Genomic DNA, 26,558 nt, shown 5'->3' with positions numbered 1-26,558 from the left:
TGTTAACAACAGGTGTGTAGACAATAAAGGTAATGTGTAAACAATGTGGATGTCAACTTCTAGCGCCAGAGTACATTGTTCCCAGGTTAATTACTTAGGTTACTTAGCGACCGCAATCAAGCGAAGAAAATGCTGGATGAATATAAATTGGTCTAAACGTACGCGATAGGCATTATCCGGTCACGCAAGGATTGTACAGTTATTGCATTCTATATCCCTGCTGTCTACTGAGTTATCGGAACTAGTGGGTCAAAAAAAAAACACACTTGAGGCTAAGTGAGGACTGCGCAGCGAGTAACTACGCCAAGAGTGATGACGTAAGCGACAGAAAAACAGTGATGCGAAAATGGAGGGAAAACGAGCGGTGCCTTTATTCTGTTGGCGGTGCATTGAAATAAAAAAAAATGACAGCATATCCACGGGGTGAATGACGGAGAATGGAGCGAACCTGGGTCCGCACGCCGCTGCCGTGCCGCTTCGACAAGATCGCGGGGTTCTCGTGCGCCGGGATCTTCTTGGCGCCGCCGCGCAGCTTGACGGCACGCTTCTGCCTCGCGCGCTCGCTCATCGGGGTTTCGTCTTCGAGGGCGAGCCGCCACCGCCTTGCGCGCGCACGCCGCTCTGCAACCATGTCCACCCGCAGGCCTTCTGAACACGCGAGGGTGGCAAAACGGCTTTTATTTTACTACACCGCGCCCCCTAGCGTACGGTGCCGCCGACGAACACGCGATCGCCCACGTCTTCGTGTGACGTCATTCCTATTTTCTCGCGTGCTCACACATCGGGGTTCCCTCTTCGAACGCGAGCCGCCACCTCCTTGCACGTATCATACTTTTTATTGACAAACCGTGAATCATCCGCTGGGCGCGTCCGTCCGTTGTCTGTCTGTCTGTCTGTCTGACGCACGGACGGCGGACGCTTGGACGAACGCAGGGACAAACGCACGGACAGACGGCCGCACGAGAGGACGGCGGACGGATGTGCACGGATGGACGGACGCACGGATGGACGAACGGACGCATGGACTAACGCAAAAATGGACGGATGGGCGCTTTGCCCCACTCATCATCATTCACTCAATGGATATGCTGTGATATTTATTATTTATCATACTACAAGTAACGTCCTCTAGTATCATACCATTTGCCATTTTCAGCATATATGCGTTTCATTGTATGTACATGTACCGCCCTCTACGGCCAATTCAAGAACTAACGAGAGGTGGTTACATACGATTATGACGGAACGTTATGTTCATGCCTTAAGGAGCTAAAAAAAAGGTGGAGGCGGGGTGGACTGAGCAGGGCACGCTATACTGTAGAGCAGGTGATCGGTTGTAGGTTGAAATTACATAATCAGGTATCAATGAAAGACTGCAGCATTGGAGAATGACAGATTTTTGGTATTTTGAAATTGCGGAACTGGCAGCCACAATTAGCGCAAAGCAAAGGAATGGGATAAAATGGCAGAACAGTGCAAAATAATGGTCAGTGTAACACACAGTACAGCACGCTTTGCCTATCAATGTATACGTAGTCTGCGATGCTCTGTCATAATGCTCACGTACCATACCCAGGAATCCTTGTGCATTGGACAACCTCATGTTGGCAGTGAAGCGAAATATATGTTGGTTATGGTGATGATCATGGTGATCCCAACTTGAACTAAATTAAAGTTTATTTGTCCTGAATTCTTACAGGATAGGGAGCAGTGGCTAAAGTCTCTACAGCCTTACCTGAGGCCTTTACTCCTAAATACAGTTTGGCATGCAGACCGCTCAGCGTCTCAATACATCACAAAACTTATGTCAGTCGCAGTCACAACAGATATCTAATCTGCGAGGCCATGCCTTCAGGGGCAACACAAGTGCTATGTCTGAAATTAAAGTTTGTTCTCGCTCTCTCTTGTGAGGTGCTTCTTATTGTTCTTACCTGGTTCCAGAGGAAGGTCCTTGTCCTTGCCAACGGTCACCTTGGTCGATCCATATATGGCGGCCATCTTCGAACTGAGACTGGTCGCCTGAAAGCAGTAAAAAAATGCGTGAACTTGGTCAACGTTTTGGCTTCTTAGAAGGTTAAATGCATAACGTCTAACAAGTGTTTGGATGAAGGAAGGTTAGCTTGTGCACTAACATTCTCAAGCTTGTCGTCGGGAAGAGCTGCCAGGCCAATGGTAGCGACGTGCCTGAATAGTCGTTTGAGCGAATCATTTTTAAAATTGTGCCAGTCGAAACGCTTCGCCGTGATTCCAAACTGCCGCTCCATTTTCGAGACTTCGGTGGAGACCTTATTCTGAAAAGCGCAAACAAAGAAGGAGAGCTCTGTTAATTCAGCAGTGAAGAACAAACAACTTAGTAGCTAGGAGGTAAAGAGCAACTAAGGATCAAGAAGTAAGATGGCCGCTGCGTTCGGCGATTGAGAAGAAGCGTTTTCCTTACACGCCCACCAAGTTTAACGTGGCAACCTTTCCGGGTCAGATAGTGCTCAAAGTGCGGTCTTGTGTTACTAGTTTTCTTTAGTAAACCTCAAATTCAAGGCAAATTTTATAGGAGATTGAGTCACCAATACTAGTATCGGCAGAATATCTCTTCAGAAATAACTCGTTTAATTTATAACCATTGTGTCATTTATACTAACAAATCAAAGTCACTTGATGTCTAAGTGGGCACCACTAGAAAATAAAATGTTTTTGACACCTTTGGAGGGCAAAATCTGGCTTCACTACTGCTGGCAAATCATTCCGGAAGCTTCCACTCCAATTTTTTTTTTAAACCGCCTTGCTCATGAGTGTCGGTAGCCACCGCAGAAGTGAGTTTTCAGAGTACCGCCTAAATAACGCGCTAGAAAGAAGATTTATCAGCATAAGGTAATGGCAAGTTGTAACGCGTTGTCGCACTTTAACGAGAAAAACGGGTTCTTTCGTGGGATTTGGGGACATCTGTACGTGGTGCCATCTGTCGGCGGCAGCAATGGCGTCCTGCCGTAACTGACTGGAAAGCAGAGGGGAAAAAAAGATATATCTAACGAAAAAACCTAGTTGCTCCCGGTTGTATGCAGTGGAGACACACTCAAACATTATGGTTAAACCGTAGTACTGCGAAAAACATCGTGCGAATTTTCAGGACAATTGAACGACGCTAATTATAAACAAATGCCTCATTGTAAAACATCAAATGCTCTGAGAAGCCACGCGGTTTGTAGTGTGGCAGTAATTTTACCAGCATGTTCCAGCGGGTGTTTGCTGCATATAACCAGGCGTCGTTGCATTGCAAGGCAGCCTTTTTCGTCATATATATATATATATATATATATATATATATATATATATATATATATATATATATATATATATATATATATATATATATATAAAGATATATATATATATATATATATATATATATATATATATATATATATATATATTGTCTATTTTCCCTTCCGTCACCGAAGGCCACCACTATCACCGACAAGAGATGCATATGTCTCCAAATACTAGTCACAAAAAATGAGCAAAAAAAGTAGAGAAAAAAAAGACGTGGTCTCTTTGTTAACATTTTTTCTAATACATTTCACTTCGTGAGTCTGGTGTTCGCCGGTAGTAAGATAACTCACCGTGATTAGGCGAACAATTTGAGTATTTTTCTTCGCCGAAATTGAGTGCGCGCATGACAACCCTTCTTACTCATTTGGCAGTGGAAGAAGTTTGCAAAGTGCGATGCAACCAACCAATAATTTATTCTTGTCCTGACTCATGTAACGCTAAGTTGCCGTGTTTAGGCAACGTTCACGTGAAATAAACTTTCACGGGATGTTAAGCGCTATTTATTTTACTCACTGACTCCGCAAATCAGTTGAAGAAATAATGCGAAGCCACACACACTGAACATGAATACCCGAATTAGAAGTGAGTATTCACGCACCAGAATACAATGACAGTTCCAAGCAATGTCATTACCCTCACTATATTCTACGTACAAATGTTTGTACGACAGCAGAGAACTTCACACAGACATTCAGCGCTGGATTCAAAACGCTAGCATCTAATTGATTATTCGACCCTTACTTTGTATGTTTCTCGTGCGCTGCACAAGATTGAGGCACTTTGCTTCCACCCTAAAAATGCAAAAGAAAAATCCGCAACGTTTCATTTGAGCTTACCGACATGTTTTGGTTGTAATCGGTGATGTTGGTAGCATAGTCCCAACTAGAAGATGAGTCCACGTTGTTAATCGTTGTATATGGGTCATTCAAGCCTTCTATAAAGGCAACGCCCATTGCTTCATCTTTTATCAAGGCTGATACATTCGATAAAGTTGCCAAGTAGGTGTCCTGCAATGCAAGCAAAACAATGCGTTTATGCCAGGCCATTTGGTTTCTGCGACAACGTGACCAATCGTCAGCTCACATACAAAGCCACCAAGGCTTTGTATGTGATCTAAATTGGCAAACGCTTTCTTTTTTTTTTTAAGTGTGAATACACTTATAAGCGACCCCAAACCATCCACCGCCGTCGGCGGCGTCCGCAGTCTTCTCTCTATCTTTAAAAGAAAGATGACTTGGCGGGCCGCAGTGCGACGCTCTACCGAATAAGCCACGGACGCGACGCTGATATCGGTGTCGCTCCTGCGCTCTCCTCGCTCGCTGCAGCGGCGCGCGCACCTCTCTCTCTCGCGCGCCCGCCTTCTCTCTCAGTCTCCCGTCGAGAGCGGGTCGCGCGATGGATGTCCCGGAGGCAACGCTACCATCTGGATATAAGGCGCATTACTGACAGCAATATATATATATATATATATATATATATATATATATATATATATATATATATATTGTGGGCATTTGTAACTTACATCGTCCTCATCCCTGCATAATCACAATCACCATCATCCGCTTGTCTCTTTGCCCTCATTGCCACTCTGGTTCATCATCATCGTCATCGGCTGTGTGCTGGCTCTGCCCGTTCGTTTTGCGAGGTCTTTCCTCAAATAAACGCTGTCGCAGCCAAGACTACCAAGACTTCATACGTGGTGGAGGTGGATTTTCGGTCCTCTGACCTCCCGCAGCCCGCTATACCCCCTGGAGCTTCGTTCAGGCCGCCGCTTGCTCCCACAGTCAGGCAGCATGTCCCAGACCGAGCCTGCCGGCACTGATGTCATCAACCACGCACCGCCGCAAGCTGCCCCTCCTACTTACATACACGGACATCAGCGGGAACCCCCGCTCTTCGCTGGTAGTCGTGGAGAAGACGTAGAAGACTGGATCGACGACTACGACCGCGTAAGTGTCGCTAATCGGTGGGACGAGGCCGCCAAACTGCGTTACGTCCCATTTTATCTGACCGGAGTCGCAAAGACATGGTATTTTAACCACGTCATTGACTTACCCGACTGGGCTACCTTCCAGCAGCAGCTGCGGCACGTCTTTGGGACACCAGACATTCGATCCGCCGTCGCGAAGAGGACACTCGATACTCGCCGACAACATCGCGGTGAATCGTACACTTCATACATCGAGGATGTCCTCGCACTCTGCCGGCGTGTCAATAAATCCATGCCGAAATCGGACAAAGTGCGCCACATATTGAAAGGCATTGGGCCTGTTGCCTTTAATGCCCTCGCTGTGCAAAACCCAGCTACCATCGCTGATGTCGTTGCGACATGCCAGCGCATTGATGCGCTGGACTCCGTCCGCCTTCAACCAGACATCGGTGACCACCACTCCACGTCAGATGGCCATCTGCGTGACCTCATCCGGGACATTATACGCGAAGAATTGCGGTCCATGGGCTTCACACCTCCTACACCGCGACCTACTCAGCCTTCGGGAATGCCCTTACGTGACATCATCAGGGAGGAACTTACATCCCTGACTGGCTCTGCACCCGTACAGCCACCTGCTTCTCACCCTTTAGCCACGTACCCTCAAGTTGCTGCCGTGCCTCCCAGCGACGCCCACGCGACATTGCCACGTCCATCCTACGCGTCAGTTGCTGCCGCTACCCCTGTGAACTACCATTCCGTGCCCCCTGACCCTTCGGCCCACCTGACCGCGCTATCTCCAAGTGCCCCGAATGCCTTCTATTCTCCACCGTGGCGCTCGTCTCGCCCTGTATGCTTCTACTGTGGCTATCACGGCCACATATCCCGTTTCTGCCGGAAGCGCCAGCAAGATGAGCGTCGGAACGATGTGCGTGAACGGGATTTGTACAACGGGGCGTCTTATCAAGGTCGGCGTTATTCGTCTCCCCCGCACCGGTCTCCATCTCCTCCTGCATCGACTGCACCACGAAACAGCCGAAACACGAGACGCCGCTCGCCTTCGCCCTTCCGCCGTTCCACTTCTCCACTTCTGCCCGCCTCATTCGCCTCTGATATTCGTTCGGAAAACTAAGTGATGCAGTTTGTGGAGGAAAAACTGCATTCGGAATTAGAACTGAAATTCCTCCATTAGGCCCGTGTAACATGGTTTCTGTGGAAGTGGAAGGAGTGCGAGTCGATGCTTTGGTGGACACAGGTGCGACATTGTCTGTGATACGTGCTGATTTGTGTGAACATTTAAGGAAAGTAATGACGCCTTACGATGGTCCCACGTTAGTTGCTGCCCAGGGGAACATCATTCGCCCTTCCGCGCTTTGTACTGTGCGTGTTTTCACCGACGGCATCCGCCATCATGTCCAGTTTGCTGTCCTGTCCCGCTGCTCTCACCAACTAATTTTAGGGTGGGATTTTCTATCATCTGCTTCCGCGGCGATTTGTTGTGGACAACGCGTCGTTCACCTCGCTGACACCGACTACATGCTTGACGACGATAATCAGAAGCCACTTCGTCTGGTCGCTGCGAAAGACATCGAACTCCCGCCACTACAAGAGCAAATTGTCACCATTACGTCCAACGGCGTCTATCACGGGGATGTATTGGTCTCACCGTCACCACTTTGCGTTCGCAAAGGTATAGTTCTTCCGTCCGCTGTCGTTCGTTTTTGCAATGGCTCGGCACTTGTCACCGCTGTCAACTCTACACCGGAGAAGATCTTACTGCCACAGGGCACTACTGTGGCCCGTGTTGCTGACTTCGAGCCTGTACTCGTCACGCCACTTCAGGCCATCGCATCCAAAGAACCTTGCCTCGGTGAGCATGTTTCTTCCTCCGCCTTTACCACCACTATCAGCAGCGAATTGACATATTCACAGAGGCAGCAGTTGCTCGCATTTTTACAGAAACATGCAAATTCTTTCGATATTTGCTCGTCTAAGCTGGGCCGCACTAATACTACAGCACATCGAATTCAAACTGTTGGGACATCTATTGTACACCGCCGACCCTACCGCGTGTCTCTAACTGAAAGAAAAATTATAGAAGAAAACGTTGCGGACATGCTTAAACGGGAAGTCAAGAATGCCAAACAGCATTCGACCTGTTGAAGCGGGCACTCACGTCTGAACCTCTGCTCTGCCACTTTGACGAAGCCGCACCAACTATCCTCCATACCGACGCTAGCGGCCTTGGTATAGGAGCCGTACTTCTACAACGCGACAAGTCTTCCCTAGAGAAAGTTATTGCATATGCCAGTCGCGTACTCACCGCTGCTGAAAAGAACTACACTATAACTGAGCAAGAGTGTTTGGCTGTAGTTTGGTCGGTTCAGAAGTTCCGTCCCTATCTCCACGGGCGTCACTTCACAATCGTTACGGACCACCATGCCTTATGCTGGCTTTCTACACTGAAGAACTTGTCCGGACGCTTGGGTCGGTGGATACTACGCTTGCAGGAGTACGACTTTGATATAACTTACAAGTCAGGCAGAAGACATCAAGACGCCGATGCTTTATCTCGTTGCCCGCTTCTAACTACCCATATGAGCGTTGGTGAGAACTCAACCACCACATCTACCAAAGTTCATACGCTCGCATCAATAACGCAACCCTTTTCGGATGACGAGCCAACATTTATCTCCCGCCAGCGGTCCGATTCATACTGCAGACGCATCATGGACCACCTTTCGGGAGTTTCTCATCCACCAAACGCGCGACTCCGTCGTCAACTCCTGCACTTTAGGCTGGACAATGGGGTTCTCCACCGCCACGTCTACCACCCTGACGGTCAGCGCTAGGTTCCTGTACTGCCACGCTTTCTCCGACTTCAGGTGCTCGAAGCCTTCCACGACGACTTGACTGCTGGTCATCTTGGTTTTAAAAAAAACTCTTGACCGCATTCGATGTCGTTATTACTGGCCTGGCCTTTCTTCTAGTGTAGCTCAGTACGTCGGTTCCTGCTACCCATGCCAGCGTCGTAAACTCCCCACGTCGGCACCTGCTGGACCTCTACAGCCACTTCCGTGCCCTTCAATGCCGTTCGAGGTTGTAGGTGTTGACCTTTACGGGCCTCTCCCCGTCACATCTGCTGGCAAACGATGGATAGTGACCGCCGTGGACCACCTGACACGCTACGCTGAGACTTCCTCTGTTATTACCGGCTCAGCTGTGGAAGTTGCAGACTTTATTCTTCACGCAATAATATTGCGTCATGGGGCTCCTCGTGTACTGCTTAGTGACCGCGGCAAAGTGTTCCTGTCACAAGTTGTAAATGAAGTACTGCGCGCATCTGGAACTACTCACAAGACAGCTTCAAGCTACCACCCCCAGACAAATGGTCTCACAGAAAGATTTCACCGAACCCTTGCAGACATGATAGCCGTTTACGTCCAACCCGACCACAAAAACTGGGACACTCTTTTACCATTCCTGACATTCGCTTACAACACCGCCGTTCAGCGAACAACTTGCTACTCACCGTTTTACCTCGTGTACGGACGCACCCCGACTACTTTTCTCGACGTCTCCTTCTTTAGCAGCCATGGGAATTCATGTCAGTCTTCTAGCGAAGAATACATTTCCCGCCTGGCCCAGTCTCGCCATCAGGCTCGCATCAATACTGAAGCGAGACAGCACGAGCGGAAGATCATCTATGACGAATCCCACCGCGTTGTGTCTTTCCAACCTGGTGACGAGGTGCTGCTTTTGACACCTATTCGCACTCCTGGTCTCTGTGACAAATTCCAACCACGCTTCATCGGGCCATACATTGTTTTAGAACAGACTTCGCCGGTTAATTATCGTGTGACACCACTCGTCGCCCCAACAGACCGCCGCTACCGCAGCACAGAGATTGTACACGTTTGTCGCATGAAACCTTTCACGCGACGTTCCCCATCACTTTGACTTACGGCGGCCAGGGTGTCCGCTTTCAAGTGGGGGGGAATTAGTGTGGGCATTTGTAACTTACATCGTCCTCATCCCTGCATAATCACAATCACCATCATCCGCTTGTCTCTTTGCCCTCATTGCCACTCTGGTTCATCATCATCGTCATCGGCTGTGTGCTGGCTCTGCCCGTTCGTTTTGCGAGGTCTTTCCTCAAATAAACGCTGTCGCAGCCAAGACTACCAAGACTTCATAATATATATATATATATATATATATATAGAGAGAGAGAGAGAGAGAGAGAGAAAGAGAGAGAGAGAGAGAGAAGACTGCGGACGCTGCCGACGGCGGTGGCTGGTTTGGGGTCGCTTTTAAAGTGTATTCACACTTTATATATATATATATATATATATATATATATATATATATATATATATATATATATATATATATATATATAAATATATATATATATATATATAAATATATATATATATATATATATATATATATATATATATATATATATATATATATATATATATATATATACTGGTTTTTTTTACGCAAAGCCCAGGGGGCTTCCTTATGCCGGCTACAAACTGACTGGTACCCTTCACTTTCCCGATCTCACAAGATTTGCCCCGACATACACTACGAACATTTGTGAGATATGCACGACATCAACGCGGTGGTGTGCAAACAAGTCTACGTCACGAGTTTGTGTTGGCTATTTGCTTGCACGCGCCTTGCTCTTGCGCTATCTTCGGCACTCTTCTATACGTGCCTGCGGCTTTGCGCGTGTGCTGGCTGTGTTGGCTGTCAGTGAGGCGCTCACTCGCGTGTACATGCTCTCTCGCGCGCCCACGTCACAGTTTTGCGTGGCCACGTGATCAGCTGTGTTTACCTTCCCGCCCAGCTCGGTTCTCTTCGAAACCGAAACTGTGACTGAGCGCTCTGCAAACGTCTCTAAATAAATAACCGACGCACACTCGCGCAATGCCGTAATAAGTGGGTGATAAGCGCTGCCTTTTGCAAAACACACACACAACACATACGCACAAACACACACTTGAACAACCATACACGTGGAGGAAAACTTTTTACCCTGCCACGGCGGTCTAGTGGCTAAGGTACTCGGCTGCTGACCCGCAGGTCGCGGGTTCAATTCCCGGCTGCGGCAGCTGCATTTCCGATGGAGGCGAAAATGCCGTAGGCCCGTGTGCTCAGATTTGGGTGCACGTTAAAGATCCCCAGGTGGTCAAAATTTACGCAGCCCTCTACTACGGCGTCTCTCTCATAATAATATGGTGGTTTCGGGACGTTAAATCTCCCATATCAATCAATCGAAATTTTGTGTCAGCGCTTCTTTGAAAAAACCCCGGTGGGATAAATTTATCTCGAGTCTTTCTCGGCACCGTGTCCCGTGATCGTATTTATAGTTTTCGTACGTGCATGAAGGAGGAGCACTATTTTCGCGCATAGCTTTGCAGCCTTCCTTTACGATTACATAAGGGTTGCAACGCTAGCTACCTTGGTTGAAGTATTCCGTGTGCTCTCGCCATCCAGTTGCTAAAACATCCGTCGAATGAGGCAGTGCTTGTCTTATCTTCTGTTTACCTTCCCCACATTCCCTTGTCAAAGCCCACCGTGGTGGTTATGATGCTCGGCTGCTGACTCGAAGGTCGCGAGTTCGATCCCTGCTGCGAGGATCGAGTTTCGACGGAGACGAAATGCCACAGGCCCGTGTATACACGGCGTGATGTCAGTAAACGTTAAAGAACACCAGTTAATCAAAATTTCTGGAGGCCTCCTCAAAGGCGTCTCCCATAAACATATTGTTGTTTTGGAACGTAAAACCCCGGATAGGGTTAATTCTTTGTTGAAGCTTGCGCAGCGAGTAAATAACAAAGATAACGAACAGTTGTCAATACTGCTTTCAGCGCAGAGAAGAATATTGCGCCGTGCTCTGCTCGAGGAAGCTCGTTGATATCGCCGCGAACGGTTAGAGCTTGTGGAGATAATATTCGTCGAATGCGAGCATAAGCACTCTACGGCATCGTCAAACAAATAAAAGATAATTCTCTGCAAGGCTCAGATAAGATTGCATTGGAAAGTAAACAAAGTTGTATCGATGATGCACTCATTTCGGTGTGTACCACAAACGATAGCTTCAGTGGTTCCGTGAGAAGTACATACGAGGCACGATAACCTGAGAGCGTTCTCGCGACAAGCTTGTAAAAGAATATTACGCCGTATACTTTCGCGGGCCAGCATCTGATTAAACTTTGTGCAACTGTTATCGTCCAACGACAACACTGTCGAACCAGTGCTTCAGAACCGGTAATCACAATCACAACAAATGGTTAACTTCCCAAAACCACAATATGATTATTAGGTATACGGCGTAGTGTAGGGCTCTGGAAATTTCACGAATGAGGTATTCTTCAATGTGCACTGACATGGCGAAGTATGCACGGGCCCATTTCGCCTCTCTCGAAACACGATCGTCGGGACCGGGATCGAACCGGCAGCCTTTGGGTGAGCCCCCTCCTATAGCCACTAGTACCGGCCCTTACGGAAACGCCATACATGGCCCATATATAAGTTATATCTGGCCATATATAAGCATATATGGCAGCATATGTGGCCACATATAAGCATATATGGATGTATATCTGGCGGAGTCGGTTCATGTATGGGCTGTTCCACCGCGGAGGACAAGTTTCGGAAGATAACGACAAAACAGCTATTAAAGCGGTTTGTTCGCAGCCTTGTCATTGCGTACGTGTACCTCACTGATCAGCTTCGAAAATGTTGATCTGGAAGATCGAATATTCACTCTTTTCGCAATTGTTTAGGTGTGCACACACACCGTAAAGCCTCCTTTGCGTTCACTGATGTAAAAGTAGATGCTCGCAAACAAAGTACAGCGCCAGCCATTACGCTCTTCAAAGGGTGACGGTGTTGTTGTTGTGCTCGCATAGATTCTTCGTTCACGTGGTGTTTCAGACGAAACAGGGAAATAGTAAACGAACATGCAGCGACGTTGTCCAGCTATAGCTGTCCACATCGCGACATTGTTCTTACGTGCTTCTTCCTGTTATGGGCCTTCTCGAGACTGCATAAACGCATGCTTTTTCTTACATCGGCAACTGCAAGGAAGTCGCAGCCAGACAGGCAACCGTATGCCTTTACTAACTCTAATAAATCTTCAGCGACTGTCTTAGACACCGACTGCTATTTTCGGTAAAAAGGGATGACATTTGGGCACGTTGGTAGTTCATCTTGGATTACAAATGATAGCATTGCTAGATAATTTTGTTAACGCTGATGTTAATATTTGTGAGGTGACATGACAACTTCTCCGATCTCTGTTGTTCACGCGTTCTTTGTAATGCGCGTAATGGTATTTCTTGGTGATTTGCTCTGACCTCGTTGTCCATCAGAAGACGCGGTATTCTATTTAAACAAACTTCAGTTATCAAACAGTGCCTATATGCCATGTCGCCGTGTCTTCTTCTCCAAGTCCAGGTTTCTTCACACCACGTCCGGACATAAACCGAGTACATTACTTTAATTCAGCCGTCACCGCAGTCACAACCTCTTCAGCCACCGCTTCAGTTTTACTTCCCCAAAACAACTGCTAACTAAAAGGAGTTGAACGTCCGCAAAGCTTCATAATATCTGCTGTTTAACGTCCCAAAAACTACGATATGAATACGAGTGGCGCTGTAGTAGAGTGCTTCGGAAATTTTGACCAAATGGTGTTCTTAAACGTGCGCTAACATCGCACAGTTCACGTGCCTTTAGCACGCCTGCTCACTTCAAAGGAACCGCAATTAACAAGTGACAGCCTTTTCCACAACACTATAGAGTTCCGAAGCGTCGATTCGTACATGTCACATGCTAGGAACGCCCTTACTTTGAGAGAGAGAGAGAGAGAGAGAGAGAAAGGAAGAGGAAGCTACTGAACAGGTCTGGTCGAGGCACGGAGTTGCTGCTGGTGCATCTCTTGGGTCCCCCTTATCAGTGACCCCTCAAGAAGCCACTGATGCCCAGGCGGTCGCTTATCTTCGGGTGTGGCCGGTCGTTCACCGTATGGTGCCCGCCGCGTCTAAAGGCAATAAACTCAAGGGTCCGGAAATCGGCCTGTTGAAAACGCACGCTGAGCGATGAGCCCAAGTTTGACGAAGCTCTCTCATGCCAAAGGTGCTTAGAGGAGAAGGCGCTCGTACACACCAGCAGCCATATCATTTTGCTCTGCCTCTCGACAAAATGGACCCGTGGGCGCGTATCTATAGTCGTGAGAACAATGCAGATATTGCACCGCCAATGCGGACCGGTTGTCACATTCCACAGCTCGGGCCAGCTTGACCGAGAAATCGGGCATACGTGTTCCGAAATCAGGATACAGCGCTTTAATTCCACGATGATGTTCACCCCACCATGAAAATTTAGGGAACGCTTTAAATGAACTTTCAATCTCAAAGCATTTATGTGAACTTCTTGCTCTTGCTGCCAAGTTCTCTTCCTATCCTGCCGCGTTAGCTTTTCGAAAGAAGAAAATGAAGTAGTAAGGATACGGAAAATAACGAGTAGTTATTGAGGTTCGGGTCTAATTTGATATCCTCCACAAGCCATGAAAGTTGTTGAGGCTAGAATTCGAAAGAATGAAGAAAGAAGTGCTTGAGGTCTGCTGGCAAGCATGTGGTCAAAAAGGAATAAACCTTTTTTTTTTAAGTCATAGGTACCTGTCAGGGTGGATGTTCATGGGCTGGGTCCTCACCACAAGACCCCTTAAGCTGTGGCCGCCAAACACACCCTTTCAACCAGCTTTTGTAGGTTATGTGAATTGTTGAAGGTAACCGAGGATTCCCATTCCTTTACGTTTTTTCATGTGTAAGACGGTAAGTTGGGCCAGTTGGTTGGGATCCATCGTGAACTTACAGCGCAACACCAGAAAAAATACAGGACAGGGAAGGAGCAAAAAGGAGCGCCGTCTTTTCTTTTTTTCTTCCTCTTTTGCTCCTTCCCTGTCCTGTATTTTTTCTGGTGTTGCGCTGTAAGTTCACGATTTTTCATGTGTGTTAGGGTCCAGCCGAATGCCGTGGCGTAGTATCGCTGGTGACACGCCGTCCGAGAAGGCAGTGAAACTTTGCCGTGATTTGTATGTTGGCCGTGTTGTACATAAGAATTCATTCATTTCCAGCCAGGGCAGCCGCTTTAAGGTGAAAAGAAAATGCGGGAATGTTCTCATACCCACGTTCCTAATGCATTGTACACTTTCGGTTCGTTACAACCGTGCTAAGATACGACGAGTAAGCTTATCTCAGTAACATTATCAATTTTCATGCGCATGCCTTCTCTACCTGGTGGGGCAGGGGCACGTTACATTTTTTTCTTGTGAAATCGGGATTGGGAAGGTGCGTTGAAGTGGCCAGCTCTTCGGCGTTAGCGGAACGTTACCTCGTAGATTTACATTCACGTTGCGGTCTTTTGCCTAGACATTCACAATATGCTTGCATTCGCTTGTGGGAGTGAATATACCGTGCGGGTGCCCGTTTTTCTAGTAACTGTTGTACATTGAAGGGCAAACAGTTATCATGCATGTGCGGTCACATAAACGTATACTACGTCCGAGGTGACATGGACAGAGTGCTATAGAGCATAAAATGTACGGCGTCGGGATGCGGTTCTACTGCCACATGTGTATAACTGCTACCCTGTCATTATAGCGGAGTTCATAAAGTGACAGTCCCTCTAAACGTAGTGAGGACCTTTGCTTATAAAGACCTTGTTTCGCGCTTGTTACGCAACAACATCGCCAGCTTGCGTACACGCTAGCCAGCGTTCCCAGATCCTGCGTATAGCTCTAGTATAGCACAAGAAGTCTACGGTTTTAACGTGGCTGCATTCTGACACAATTAGACAGCTGGTACATATCACTTGGACGAAAACACAAGCTATTTCAGGGGAAAAGAGAAGAACAGAGAAAGGATCGCCACACTACAAGGAAAGCACGAACACGGGGATATAGGAAGACCGCAACGCACGAGTTAACGTGGGCTAAAATGTTTGAGCATCGTGTTTCTCCTGCGCCAATTCTTCACGCGTTACTTCCATTGTGCTCCTAATTTCGACCTTTATCAAGGCGTTATCGTTGGCTACGCTGCGACAACTCTATTTTATTCTTCAACAAACAGCGCTGGAGCTGACAACAAACAAAGAAAGGAACGATTGTATTTGTTGCCTTGTTTGTTCGTTGCCTCTCCTGCGCTGTTTGTTGGAGATTGATTATCGTTCAGCGCAATCTCAAACCTTGCGTCAACCTATTCGAAGAAATGACCTGCTTATTTACCACATACAGATGGGTCAGCGCCAACCACTAGGTTGCGGTGCAAGACAGCAGTTAGCAAGACACCGTCTTATGCGCAGTGTCACGCCCTTGGTCGCCATGAACCTTTCTTATTATGATATTTGGAATTCCACGCAGAACTAAAATGTTGACGGATGCACAGGAGCACAACAGAATTCTTCCCTCAATCACACTTGACATTTTGTTTCCGCAGGGACATTGTACAATTAGGAGAGAGGTGCCGCCGCTTCTTCTGAAGTTTGTCCACGTGAGTGATGAAATGGTTTGGTTAGCCTGGCATGGATAAAGCCAAACGTTAATTAATGAGTAGCTGTGATGAATTTCGAGCTGTATATAGTGTTTGATGGATGACAACTTGGTGAAGCTGTTGCAGGAAAACTTTCAGCAAACAATGCTCCTCATCCTTTCCCGCCTCCTGCCATCTTAGACATTTTTTTTTAAATATCGAAAGCCTGCCCATATACATGGTGCGACGCGGTCATGTCAATACGCACACAAATTTTCTTCAGGTGGTAAGTCTCAGTTTAAGCTGCGGAACTGTCCGTGAGCCTTTCTTAAAGGGGCGGCGACACCAAATTTGTGGAATGCGTGCTCTTTGCTGCAAGCGTTTCCTTCAGCTCCAGGAAGCATGATGCACGCACCAAGATTCCCGTATTCTCGCTAAATAGTTTAATATTGCTCTGGTTTCGGTTTCGCGGCGCCGAGTCGGGCACTGACGTTGATGAATAGGTGGCTTGGTCATGTGACCACACAAAGCTGTGACGCACATCGCGCTGAGTTTCGTCTGCTCTCATACGCACGTGCCACACAAGAGCCAGCAAAATAATTGCTCTGACAGTATATAGCTATGGGCAGAGGCAGTAGCATCCAGGCAGTTGCAAGGAAAAAGGTAGCCAAAAGGAAACAAAGCGTTTATGTTTACAACTTGTCTGTGTACTGAACGTGGACGATGAACACTGAATGAGCAGCTGGGGGGCAGCCCTGCTGTTGGATTCGCGCGGCGTCTCTGGGAGACAAGGACGCGTCGAGTGTCGTCTCTTCGAAAGCACCCAGTGTCCTTGACGGACACACAGTAAAGTGCAAGGAACGCCATCACACTTGTCACTACAGATCTGGTGTGACGTCACGACAACTGCCGTTGCTTCTGCTATTCTGAAACTTCAGGAAAGGAAGGAAAATAGGAAGAAAAGAACGGCAGGGAGGTTAACCAGCCTATAGGCAGCCGGTTTGCTACCCTGTGCATGGGAGGGGGATGGGGGAGATGAAAGATAGAGAACAGAAAAGGAAGAGAGATAAACGTCAGTGTTGCTGAGCAAGCGATGGGTCTAGATCGTGAGAGCGGGCGTTCAGTCGCACTTTTAAGAGTGAATTAAAATATATTCTACGCGTTTTTTTTCGTCCGACCCTTCGTGTGGAGAGTCCTTGCATACAGAGGAAACCCACAGCAAGCTTGAGATAACCTCGAAATTTGGTAGCACCATTCCTTTAGCGCTCATCAGAAGCATGGAACTGTCAAATGGCATCGTGAATTGCGGGTGCGTGATACGTCAACAATATTGTTGCTTCTGCAATTTCGAAAGTCATAATCTTTGTGTTTTAAAGCATTCATTCCAACTCACAATGTGGCAGCTAGCGAACAAAGTTGACAGCAACACATTTCGAAATCTACAAATGACTGCTGGTAGCCGATTTGTTATGCCAACTCAGTCGCAATCACTAATCAACAGCCTAAAGCAGCACAACGGTTGCGTATTTCTTCTTTTCGGAGCAATTATATTTTGTTACGAAAGGAAAGACGACACAAGAAAGTAAGTGGTAAACTAACTAAGGGGATGATGGCACTGGTTGTAGTGTTATAGTATGTCGAATGAACTCATGTAAAATAGAACTGAAGCGATTGTCTTTACACATGTTGAGAACATATATAGGCAGCGGAAAAATAATTCTGGAAAAAGGCCGCAAGGTCGTTTCTATGTCTTCTACATTCCATAAGGTCAGTGAAAGAACAGGTAATCCATCACGGACGGTCTTCTAGCATAGCGTATAGCTACTACACGGGCGTATTGTACAGGGGCGTAACTAAATTTAAAGCACTGCACAGCTGGCGTATGAGCTGTTTTATTATTCTATTACTGCTGTCCGTCACATCATTCCTCGTTGCTGCAGATGCTTCCGCCCGCTGTGGCTGTATAATATGCGTCACGTTGTTCCGTATATATGTTAAACGTGCGGACAGGACGAAGTGCGACTTGCCTCAGGTTTCACAGCGCGCAACCGCTGTCCGTGTCTTCCGTACGAAACGGCATTGTATGCGGGAAATTTTCTTAGTGGTTCTAGCAACGAATCGGACACTGTCCTTTCTTTTCCAAGCACTTCTGTTGGAGCACTTACTCCGGTTTTCCGAATATTCAGAAAGTGTGTTAAAAACACGAGAGTCGCCCCGCCGCGGTGGTCTAGTGGCTAAGGTACTCGGCTGCTGACCCGCAGGGCGCGGGTTCGAATCCCGGCTGCGGCGGCTGCATTTTCGATGGAGGCGGAAATGTTGTAGGCCCGTGTGCTCAGATTTGGGTGCACGTTAAACAACCCCAGGTGGTCTAAATTTCCGGAGTCCTCCACTACGGCGTCTCTCATAATCATATAGTGGTTTTGGGACGTTAAACCCCACATATCAATCAATCAATCAATCAAAACACAAGTGCGAAATCGATGGTTCCAGTTTAATTGAAGCGTCATATTGGATGCATGTGATGATTGAGCATAAGGTTGCTTAGTACGAGGAACATTTAACTGTCAGTATAAGCAAAGAGAATTAATTGAATGTTGTATGATCATATTTCAAAGCTCACTAAAAAGCAGACGTGTTTGGAGGTTTGGTTTCGTTTGGAAAAACTTTGTTAATAAAAGTCCGTAAGCGCGTGCACGTGGTGGGTCACTCCCACGACGGGACAGCCGGGCCGAGACCTGCCGCCATATTGTGGGCCCTCTGGACAGCCCAAAGTTGAGAGCGTATGACGAGACTCCTCCGAGCGGAGTCCCACTTGCTGGCCGATGCTGTATCAGTGCTACGTACCGAACGGTTTGAGGAATAAACTTTATTAATCAAAAACAGGAGTCGGAATAGGTCAGCCTGGTTGGACGGTGGGCTAGTTTTTTGACAAGAAAAGCGTCAGCTTGCGGGCCCCCTGTGTCCCAAACTAGCAGATGCTTTTCCTGGACCGTTCTGGCACCTGGCATAGCAGGTCTCTACCACGCACTTCTTTCTGCGTGTCCTCGGAGATACTTTTCGGCGGTGCGATTATATATAAACACAACCCAAGGAATACACTATAAAGCACGTGAACACCGACATGCCAGGATCACTACCAGACACGCGGTTCAAAGGTTAGCATTGCCGCCATTATTTTTTAGACAACGTAGATTTCTAAAAAATAAACATTATAAAAGTGAAGCACTTGTCATTTTTGACTGAGTTGCGTGTCTGTAGACTGGGTTGCGTGTCTATGTACATCATGTCCGTTACTTTCCTTGGGTTCTTGTGTGTGTTAGCGCAGTTAAAACTTTCAAGAGTGGACATTAACCAACTAGCGCAACTTGGTGCTTTTCTGAAGGACTGTCCGGATCACTCGGCGCGCCTGGTTCCGACATCACCGCTCAGATTCGATTACGAATATCTGAAATTACGTGCGACTTCTTGGATGTCGATAAAACGAACATGCCCCACATTGTGACGTCCTGTACGCAACTTTTCCATGTAAGCAACTACACTCAACTTGATTATCAGAACGTTTATTCTCTTTAATAAGTTATTTCACTGTATCTCCAGCAATGGAAGACTATTTTTGCCTCGATTTCGCCTATGAAGAGGACCTGTTCCTGACTGTCAAAGCGCTCTTATAGGAAAAACAAAACATTTATATTATCACATCAGAACAGCCTGTATCGAAGCGTAAGTTGGTCCTTGCCCACCATATTGAGCTGTTTTTGTCCGCTAGCCAGTGTAACGCATCGTTCTCTTGACTATTGCAGAGCCATTACCGCTCATGATCATCAAATGTCATTTGACAACTCCGTCTGATGACGCGTGCTCGGAGAGGAAGTCATTGTCACCAGCTTTTTTTATTCGCATCGCGATTAAACTTTATCACAAAGATTCAAGTGCTGAAACGACAGCCTAATTACGACAACATGGCATTATTATACATCGCCTGCGGTTGTTCAACGTACCAAAAACGTGCCCAGCATAACAGTGCCATCTATTGCTGCGATATCGTCAACCGCAACTGTTGCCGACAACGCTGATTCGTGAAACTTACCACAGTACATGCACAGCTTGCTCAGTTTCTGGCCCGAAAGACGTGGTTTCGATCCCGGCCGTGGCGGTCGCATTTCCAATGTGGCGAAATGCTGCAGGTACATGCGCTTTGCGGTTTAAGTGCATGTTAGGGAACACCAGGTGGCGGAAAATCGCCGGAACCTCCTTTACGGCGTTTCGCATAGCTTGGGGCGCTTTAGAGATGTTAAAGGGGCCCTACGACGCCTTTTCGTCAGCACTCCGCTGTGCTGGAATTTGGAAAGTGCTGAATATTGATGGATGGATGGAAAGAATAATATTTATACGTTCTCTACGGTGTGTTGCCAGCCACCTGGCTAACACCACGTAGGGACCTGGAGGTCGAGCCTCCTGGCCTTGTCATGGGCGTACTGGACATAGAAGTGTGGTAGCTTGGACTATAGTTGGTATGGCATGCCGATAGTTATAGCGCGATAACAGAACGACAGAGCGCTTGTGTCCTTCGTGTCCTTCTTGTCTCTGTGTCGTCGTTCTGTTCTCGCGCTATAGCTATCGTCGTACTGGACAGCTTGGACTTGGGCGATATGGTCATGAGACTTTATCATCCCTATAAACCGTTCCCTGTAAATGCCAGGGCCAAGTGACCCACACTCCCAGAGCATATGCTCGACCGTGCTTACTTGTTCATGAGTGCAAAAATAATTATTAAGATTGGTATACAGTAACAGAAGTTATTAGTCTTCATACTTCAATACCCCGGAAGATCGACGACGGGGAGAAACGTTTTCTTGCGCAGTTCCCTCTCCCACTCACGTCAAAGGTGTTTCCAATCACCACTCGCCTGTAACAGAGGTTTATACCGGGTTCATAATGAAATAATGACTCCTCTCGTAATGGCCGTTGTGCAGCGTTCCTAGCGCCGTTTTCTGATTTCATGCTGATATAAACGGAAATTCTTTTGTGCCTGAGAAATAAGTATAAGAAGTGCTTTTACAATTTTTCACACACAATAGTGTAGCCTATATCTGGGACCATTAGAGTATTACGAGTGACTTGTCAGGCTGAACCAATCAAAACGCACGGGCTACGTGGTCACTCCTAGATGGTGAAGCGTCACTCGTGATGATGAAAATGGCTGGTGTGCGTTGCTCTAGTTTGAAAATAGTGTGGTTTCTTTCTAGAAATAAAACAGCTTTGTTTTTGGCGTTGTTACTCGCCCAATAAGAATGTCGGTGCATTCCACACTTTGAGAGGAAGCGATGAAAATAAATTAACACGCTTAATTTGTGTGACAGGGTCCCTTTAACTAAACCAGCTTCGCGCTGTATTCGTGTAAGTGGTGGTGGCAACGTCCATCTATCTTTATCGCTGTTTTTCGGTACCATTTTATTCCCCCAGCTTTACGACGATCGCAACGATGCATGTCGTAAGCTGCACGTTTATCGCATTTGTGGCTCCAGCATTCGCTACATCGCGCGAAGTTTTCGCGGAAATCAGCTTCGCCGTTATGACCCCTATGCTTGTGATCACATTTTACTTCAACAGAGGGGAAAAAGAAAAGAAAAGCTTTGGAGCTTAAGTTGTGGTATTTTTTTATTTGAGACTCTTCGCAAAGGGCTATTTATAAGACAGAGGTCCACGCTCGCGCTCCTTCGCGTTCTGCAATGCTTTGGCTACTGATGTGCGTTATTTTAGCAAAACCTCGACTCGGTCTAGTGAAAACGTATTCATCTTAATGGCCTTGTTCAAGCACATGGATACAAAGCCCATGTGTCTTCCTCTTCTGTGAGGGGGAACTGCTTGCGTCTGCAGGAAATGCCCGTGTTGCGGTCGAGAGTGAGCGTGACTACATGTGCGAGGTTTGATTGGTATCCGGGACGGTTCTACAACGTAACTGTTTCAGACTGCTTCATTGGCTTGCCTAGATTTCGCTTGACAGTGTGTCCTCTTCGCTTCACCCTCCCAGGCTGTCACCGCGGGGTCATAGCGGCGATTCCGAGCTGCTGCTGTGTTGCGAGCCCTCCACGCTGCTGCCTTGGTTTCTGAGGTCTTTATGCAGCCTCGCGGTAACAAAGAGCATTCACTGCGTGAGTTCGCGATGAAAAGAAAGGTAGCACACCTGCCGTGAGTGTTTCCGCAATTACTGTAGAAGTGTACACGCCGCCGCCGGAAAAGGTGTGAGCATAAGAAGCTTGCCGAGCAAGCGCTTAAAAGGACAAGATGGCTCTCTCCTCAAGGTCGTCCAAGACAAATGTTTGTATTAGAGACCTCGTGAGTTTTTTTTAGTGATAATGTTATTCATAGCAGATCCTAACGAGGATTTCTTCGTTTCTACGTAATTGAAACGGCACGTACGTAGTATATGTACAGGTGCATAGGACAGTAATAAACGCCATCTCCGGACATTGTATAGCGACCGAATCTCGGAGACTTTCGTCGAAATGTGCGTATACATCACTTACAACGTGCGCACACGTCGTGTCTTCGAGGCTTCTGAGCCGAAGCGCCGTTCTTATCGGAGAAGAGCTGAACAAAGAAATGGAGAAGTCACGTGTCAAAAAATGCCGAACATGCACGTCTTGAGACCTGCTTCACGTAGCGCGGAGATTCTTGGCGTACGGCGCTTCCGACGTCAAACAGAAAGGCAAAAGAGCCGAGAATGACAAATAAAGCAAAAAAAAATAAAGAAATACATATTCCTGACGATTGCCGCCGTGAAGTGTCTCTGGAATTTCTCCGCCTCGGTCCTAATAAAGGTCGGCCTCCCTGCACGCTGCAGCTGTGCGTGTTTTCTGAAACGCAGCCATCTCGTTCGCTGTCTTTTTCGGTTCGATGACATCGATAACATCAATTATGAAGAAGTCATTCACTCCGTCGATCGTTATGTGCACGTTTTTCCTATACAGGAAATGTGTGAGAGGCTTTGCCTCCTATAACGCCAGTCATGGCGGCTTAGCGCTTAATTTGCTAAGCGCTCAGCTTGAAAAGTTGAAAAGCCTCAACTTGACGGATTAGAAATGCATGCATGGATCCCTTGTGTAACCGTATTTGAACGCAGATTAAGTGGTTCATATGTGTTCGGTGTGGCCTGCTATCACGCCATTATTTACAATGTAAAAGCCATTTCTCGAGGGCCAGTCGTCTTTTCTCGCATACTTAGTTCGGCTTTCTCTCTCATTTATAAACGCAAGATATGTTGCTCCATTTGAAAGAGCAGGTCTTGAGTCCATCGCGGGGTGTCCAAACCCACGCTTTGCTTGTGCTGAATCTAAAACCGACCTTTGACTTCGTGAAGCACGACCTCATCCCGAATCACGCTGCCGCGTTCTAGTTCATAACTACATCCGAGCCTTCGTGATCATATGGCAACAATTGATATAGGCTCTGATCGCTCGACTATCATCTACCTACCGGACAGATACACCCCTCAAGGAGCTGGGATTTCACCAGCACTTTTTAATATCGCTGTATTCCTAAACAACTTGAGCAAGTTGAGGATCTATACCCTGCTATCTATGTCGTTGATATCGCGTTGTGGATGGTGTGGAGTTCAGACACCTCCATTCTAGACTAACTTTAACAGACGATAGAGGTGTCAGACTATATCAATATACTCGACGGGGTGGCCTCACTTGTGACCAACACAAGTCTGAGTTCCTTGTTTGTTTGTTTTTTGCGACTGCAGTAAAAAAATTTTTCACGCCACATCCGTGTACTCATTGATGAAACACCTATCCCTCATGTAGTGTGAGGACGCATCCTGTGACTTTACAGTCAAGTTGATGGCAGGGCAAAACACACCATCTCCCTACTCGCGTACCAGGCGGACCAGGTCATTGTCATGATTCGACGTGTAGGTAACCGACGATTGGGACTTGGGGAGCGAGACATGCTTCGACTAATGGACACGTGTATCCGCTTCAGTTATCACCTTCCATTTCTCCGGCTAAGGCAAGGACAGCATGAACGGGTGGACACGCTCATTCGTAAGGCCATCAAGGTTGCTTTGGGCGTTCAACACTGTACTTCTACGCAGCGCCTTTTGTCTCTAGGAGGGCACAATACCCTCGTTGAAGTGCTCGAGGCCCAGTGAATTAGTCAGCGCCAAGGCCTTTATCTCACACCAACGAGTAAACTGGTACTTCACCGCCTGGGTCACCCCGTCCCCTCTGAACCTCCGGAAACGCAGAGAACTTCCGGATCACTTTAAATGGCTCGAGTGCTTCGCGTTTATCTTCGGCTACGCAACATGCTCCCCGAGTGTAACATCGGTCGTCGGCGGACACAGGTGACATACCTGAATCGCAGTCTCAGCGAGACTGAGGAGAATAGGGTCTTCTACATGGACACGGCTCGCACGACAAACTGAGCGGAGGAGGTTAGCGGCACTAATGAGATAGTAAGTGCTCCCTCGACCTCTTCCCCACCTTCAGCCATCGACTCGGGCGATATCCTGGTGGTTACCTTGGCCATTCGACACACCTTGAGCCTCCCCGCGGAAACATATACATACTCACCGATTGGCAAGTGGCATTGCGGGCTTTCTTAACAGGTCGCGGCATTCCCAAAACCTCTCATTCTATTCTTTAACGTGCATCAACAGTGGCTTCACACAACAGCCACATCATACACTTGCTCTAGACTCCTGGTCATGCCTCACTGTCGGGTAATGAACGGGCTCATGCGGCCGCCCGAGAACTCACCCTCCGAGCAGCCCCACGAAGTGAAGTGGCCAACACAAAGCCAAGTTCCCCGCTTCTCACATATTACGAAGTCACATAACATTACATACGCCAACAACAGCAGTGCTAACTCCCACCAGACTCCTCCACACGCGAGTAGGCTGTCGCACTTCGCCGACTGCAGACCCGCACTTTCCCGAACCCCCACTTCATGCATGAAATATATATCCAACTCGATGTACTGACACCTGCCCAGGCTTTGGCGCACATTTCACGTTACCGTAGAGTGCACCGCCGCCTACATCCCTCCCCTCCCTCCAAACCCCAGAGCAGTGGGAAGGCACCCTTCACGACAGCGCCTCCGAGGTCTCCCGGGTGTTCGTTCTGCGGACCTGGGCTGTCGCAGAAGTTGCCATAGGTGTCCCGGAATAGGGACTTTCTCACTTTTCTTTGAAAATCAAATAATAAAATGTTTTCATCAAATGTTTGCTTATTTTTCGAATCATTCTTTAGAAGCGCTGATTTCCACGACGGCCACATCGCTATAGCAGACTTGTAATGACGCTGTTTGGTGTCACTGAGTTCAACAAATTTTTAAGCTAGTAAGGGCTCTTTCTCATTGGCCAGACGATTTTCGTAACGACAATCTCAGCAGCGGCTAATGCTTTTTCAGAACAGTACCTTAATGAGGGTAAGGGCCCTAAGCTCGACATAGAGGACTCAATCCAGGCCACGGCAGCTATGCACTTATTTCCGTGGTGCCGGAATGAGGAACTCTCGGCGCGACGCCTGGGGAGCAGCACGCCCTCTACCCTGGAGGGGTGCGTCTCTCCGCAACCAGACATTCGGACCGGGAGGATGTTGCCGCACGTGACAGCGGCCCTGCTGGCCTACTCTTCCGCGACTCCGAAGGACATGGCCTCTTGGTTTTCCTTTACCGACATCGCGATGAAACATGGATATGAAGGCCACGGCAGCAGCGTTGCTCACCACAGGACAAACGCCTGCTTTTTGCTGGGCGTACACATTATTGAGAAAAGAGAGAGGAATGAAGTATCTGGATAGGTCAGCAAACTCACTTATGAGTCAAATCACTCGAACTCACTCAGGCTCAAACCAAGCCGTGAGTCCGAGTGGGTCCGGGTAAGTAATACATTCGTGATCGTGAAACCAATTGAGTGCGGCTCAGGAACGTTTGGTGACTCTGTGTCCAAGTGAGTTCAAAGCGCAAGCTATATTTCTTGTGTTAGCCTGAGTGAGTTCCACTTTTTTTGCCGACCTAGGACCCAATCTACTTATCTTCAGCGTTACTGTCAGCCTTTCCAGCCAAGATTCACGTTTATGCTTACGTATACTTACAGATATCACAAAGCATGTATCGTTCACACATCATTTTAATATTTATTCATCATCAGAGATACAAATTACGTAGGAGAAAGCCTTGGACTTGCCCCCCCTCTCTCTCTCCGCAAAGTTTAGCATATAAATATTTGATAAATATATCGTATGTTTTGATCTCTTTCAAGAAAAGTGCCCTTACTCGCCTGTAATATCACTCACAATTTGTATTCTAAGGTACTATATCAAAAGACGCCAAGAAGGGCTCCGATTAGGTGAGATAATTGTAAATAACACTGACAAGATAGTCGAACAAGATAATTTTGGGCTAACAGACTCATGAGTCGACTCACTCTAACTCACTCCGACTCAAATCGAGCCGTGAGGCTGAGTGAGTCGGGGCGATAAACATTTTGGTGAGTTTGATCCCGAGTGAGTCCGGCTGAGGAAAAGTTTGGTCAGTGCGAGTCCAACTTAACCCAGAATGCAAAATACATTTTATGAGTGTGTCTTCTTGAAGTCCATAACTTTTGCTGACATATATGAAAGGTATTTCAGGGTGCTTTGTAATTGAAGGGTGTTTTGTATTTGGTGGCCCTTTAGATCAACCACTCTTTGAGCTATTCACATGTTTTGACGCTTGGCACGATTCTCTGCCGTGCATTAAGT

At 47.4% G+C, this 26,558-nt stretch overlaps 1 protein-coding gene across 2 annotated transcripts in view; it reads right to left on the bottom strand.

Moving 5' to 3' along the window:
• LOC119172337 (angiotensin-converting enzyme-like) overlaps positions 1–26,558 on the bottom strand; it is a 58,983-nt gene that overhangs the window by 24,208 nt on the left and 8,217 nt on the right. For both annotated transcript variants that reach the window (XM_075893614.1, XM_037423391.2), the window contains 3 exons: positions 4,161–4,331; positions 2,133–2,291; positions 1,932–2,019 (listed from right to left, as the gene is read on the bottom strand). In XM_075893614.1, the coding sequence (XP_075749729.1) occupies positions 1,932–2,019; positions 2,133–2,291; positions 4,161–4,331 (418 nt within the window). The remainder of the gene's footprint in view (positions 1–1,931; positions 2,020–2,132; positions 2,292–4,160; positions 4,332–26,558) is intronic.

This window comes from Rhipicephalus microplus, chromosome 4 (genome assembly GCF_043290135.1).
Source record: "Rhipicephalus microplus isolate Deutch F79 chromosome 4, USDA_Rmic, whole genome shotgun sequence".
NCBI classification, from domain to species: Eukaryota; Metazoa; Arthropoda; class Arachnida; order Ixodida; family Ixodidae; genus Rhipicephalus; species Rhipicephalus microplus.
This window is presented reverse-complemented; position numbering and strand designations above follow the sequence as displayed.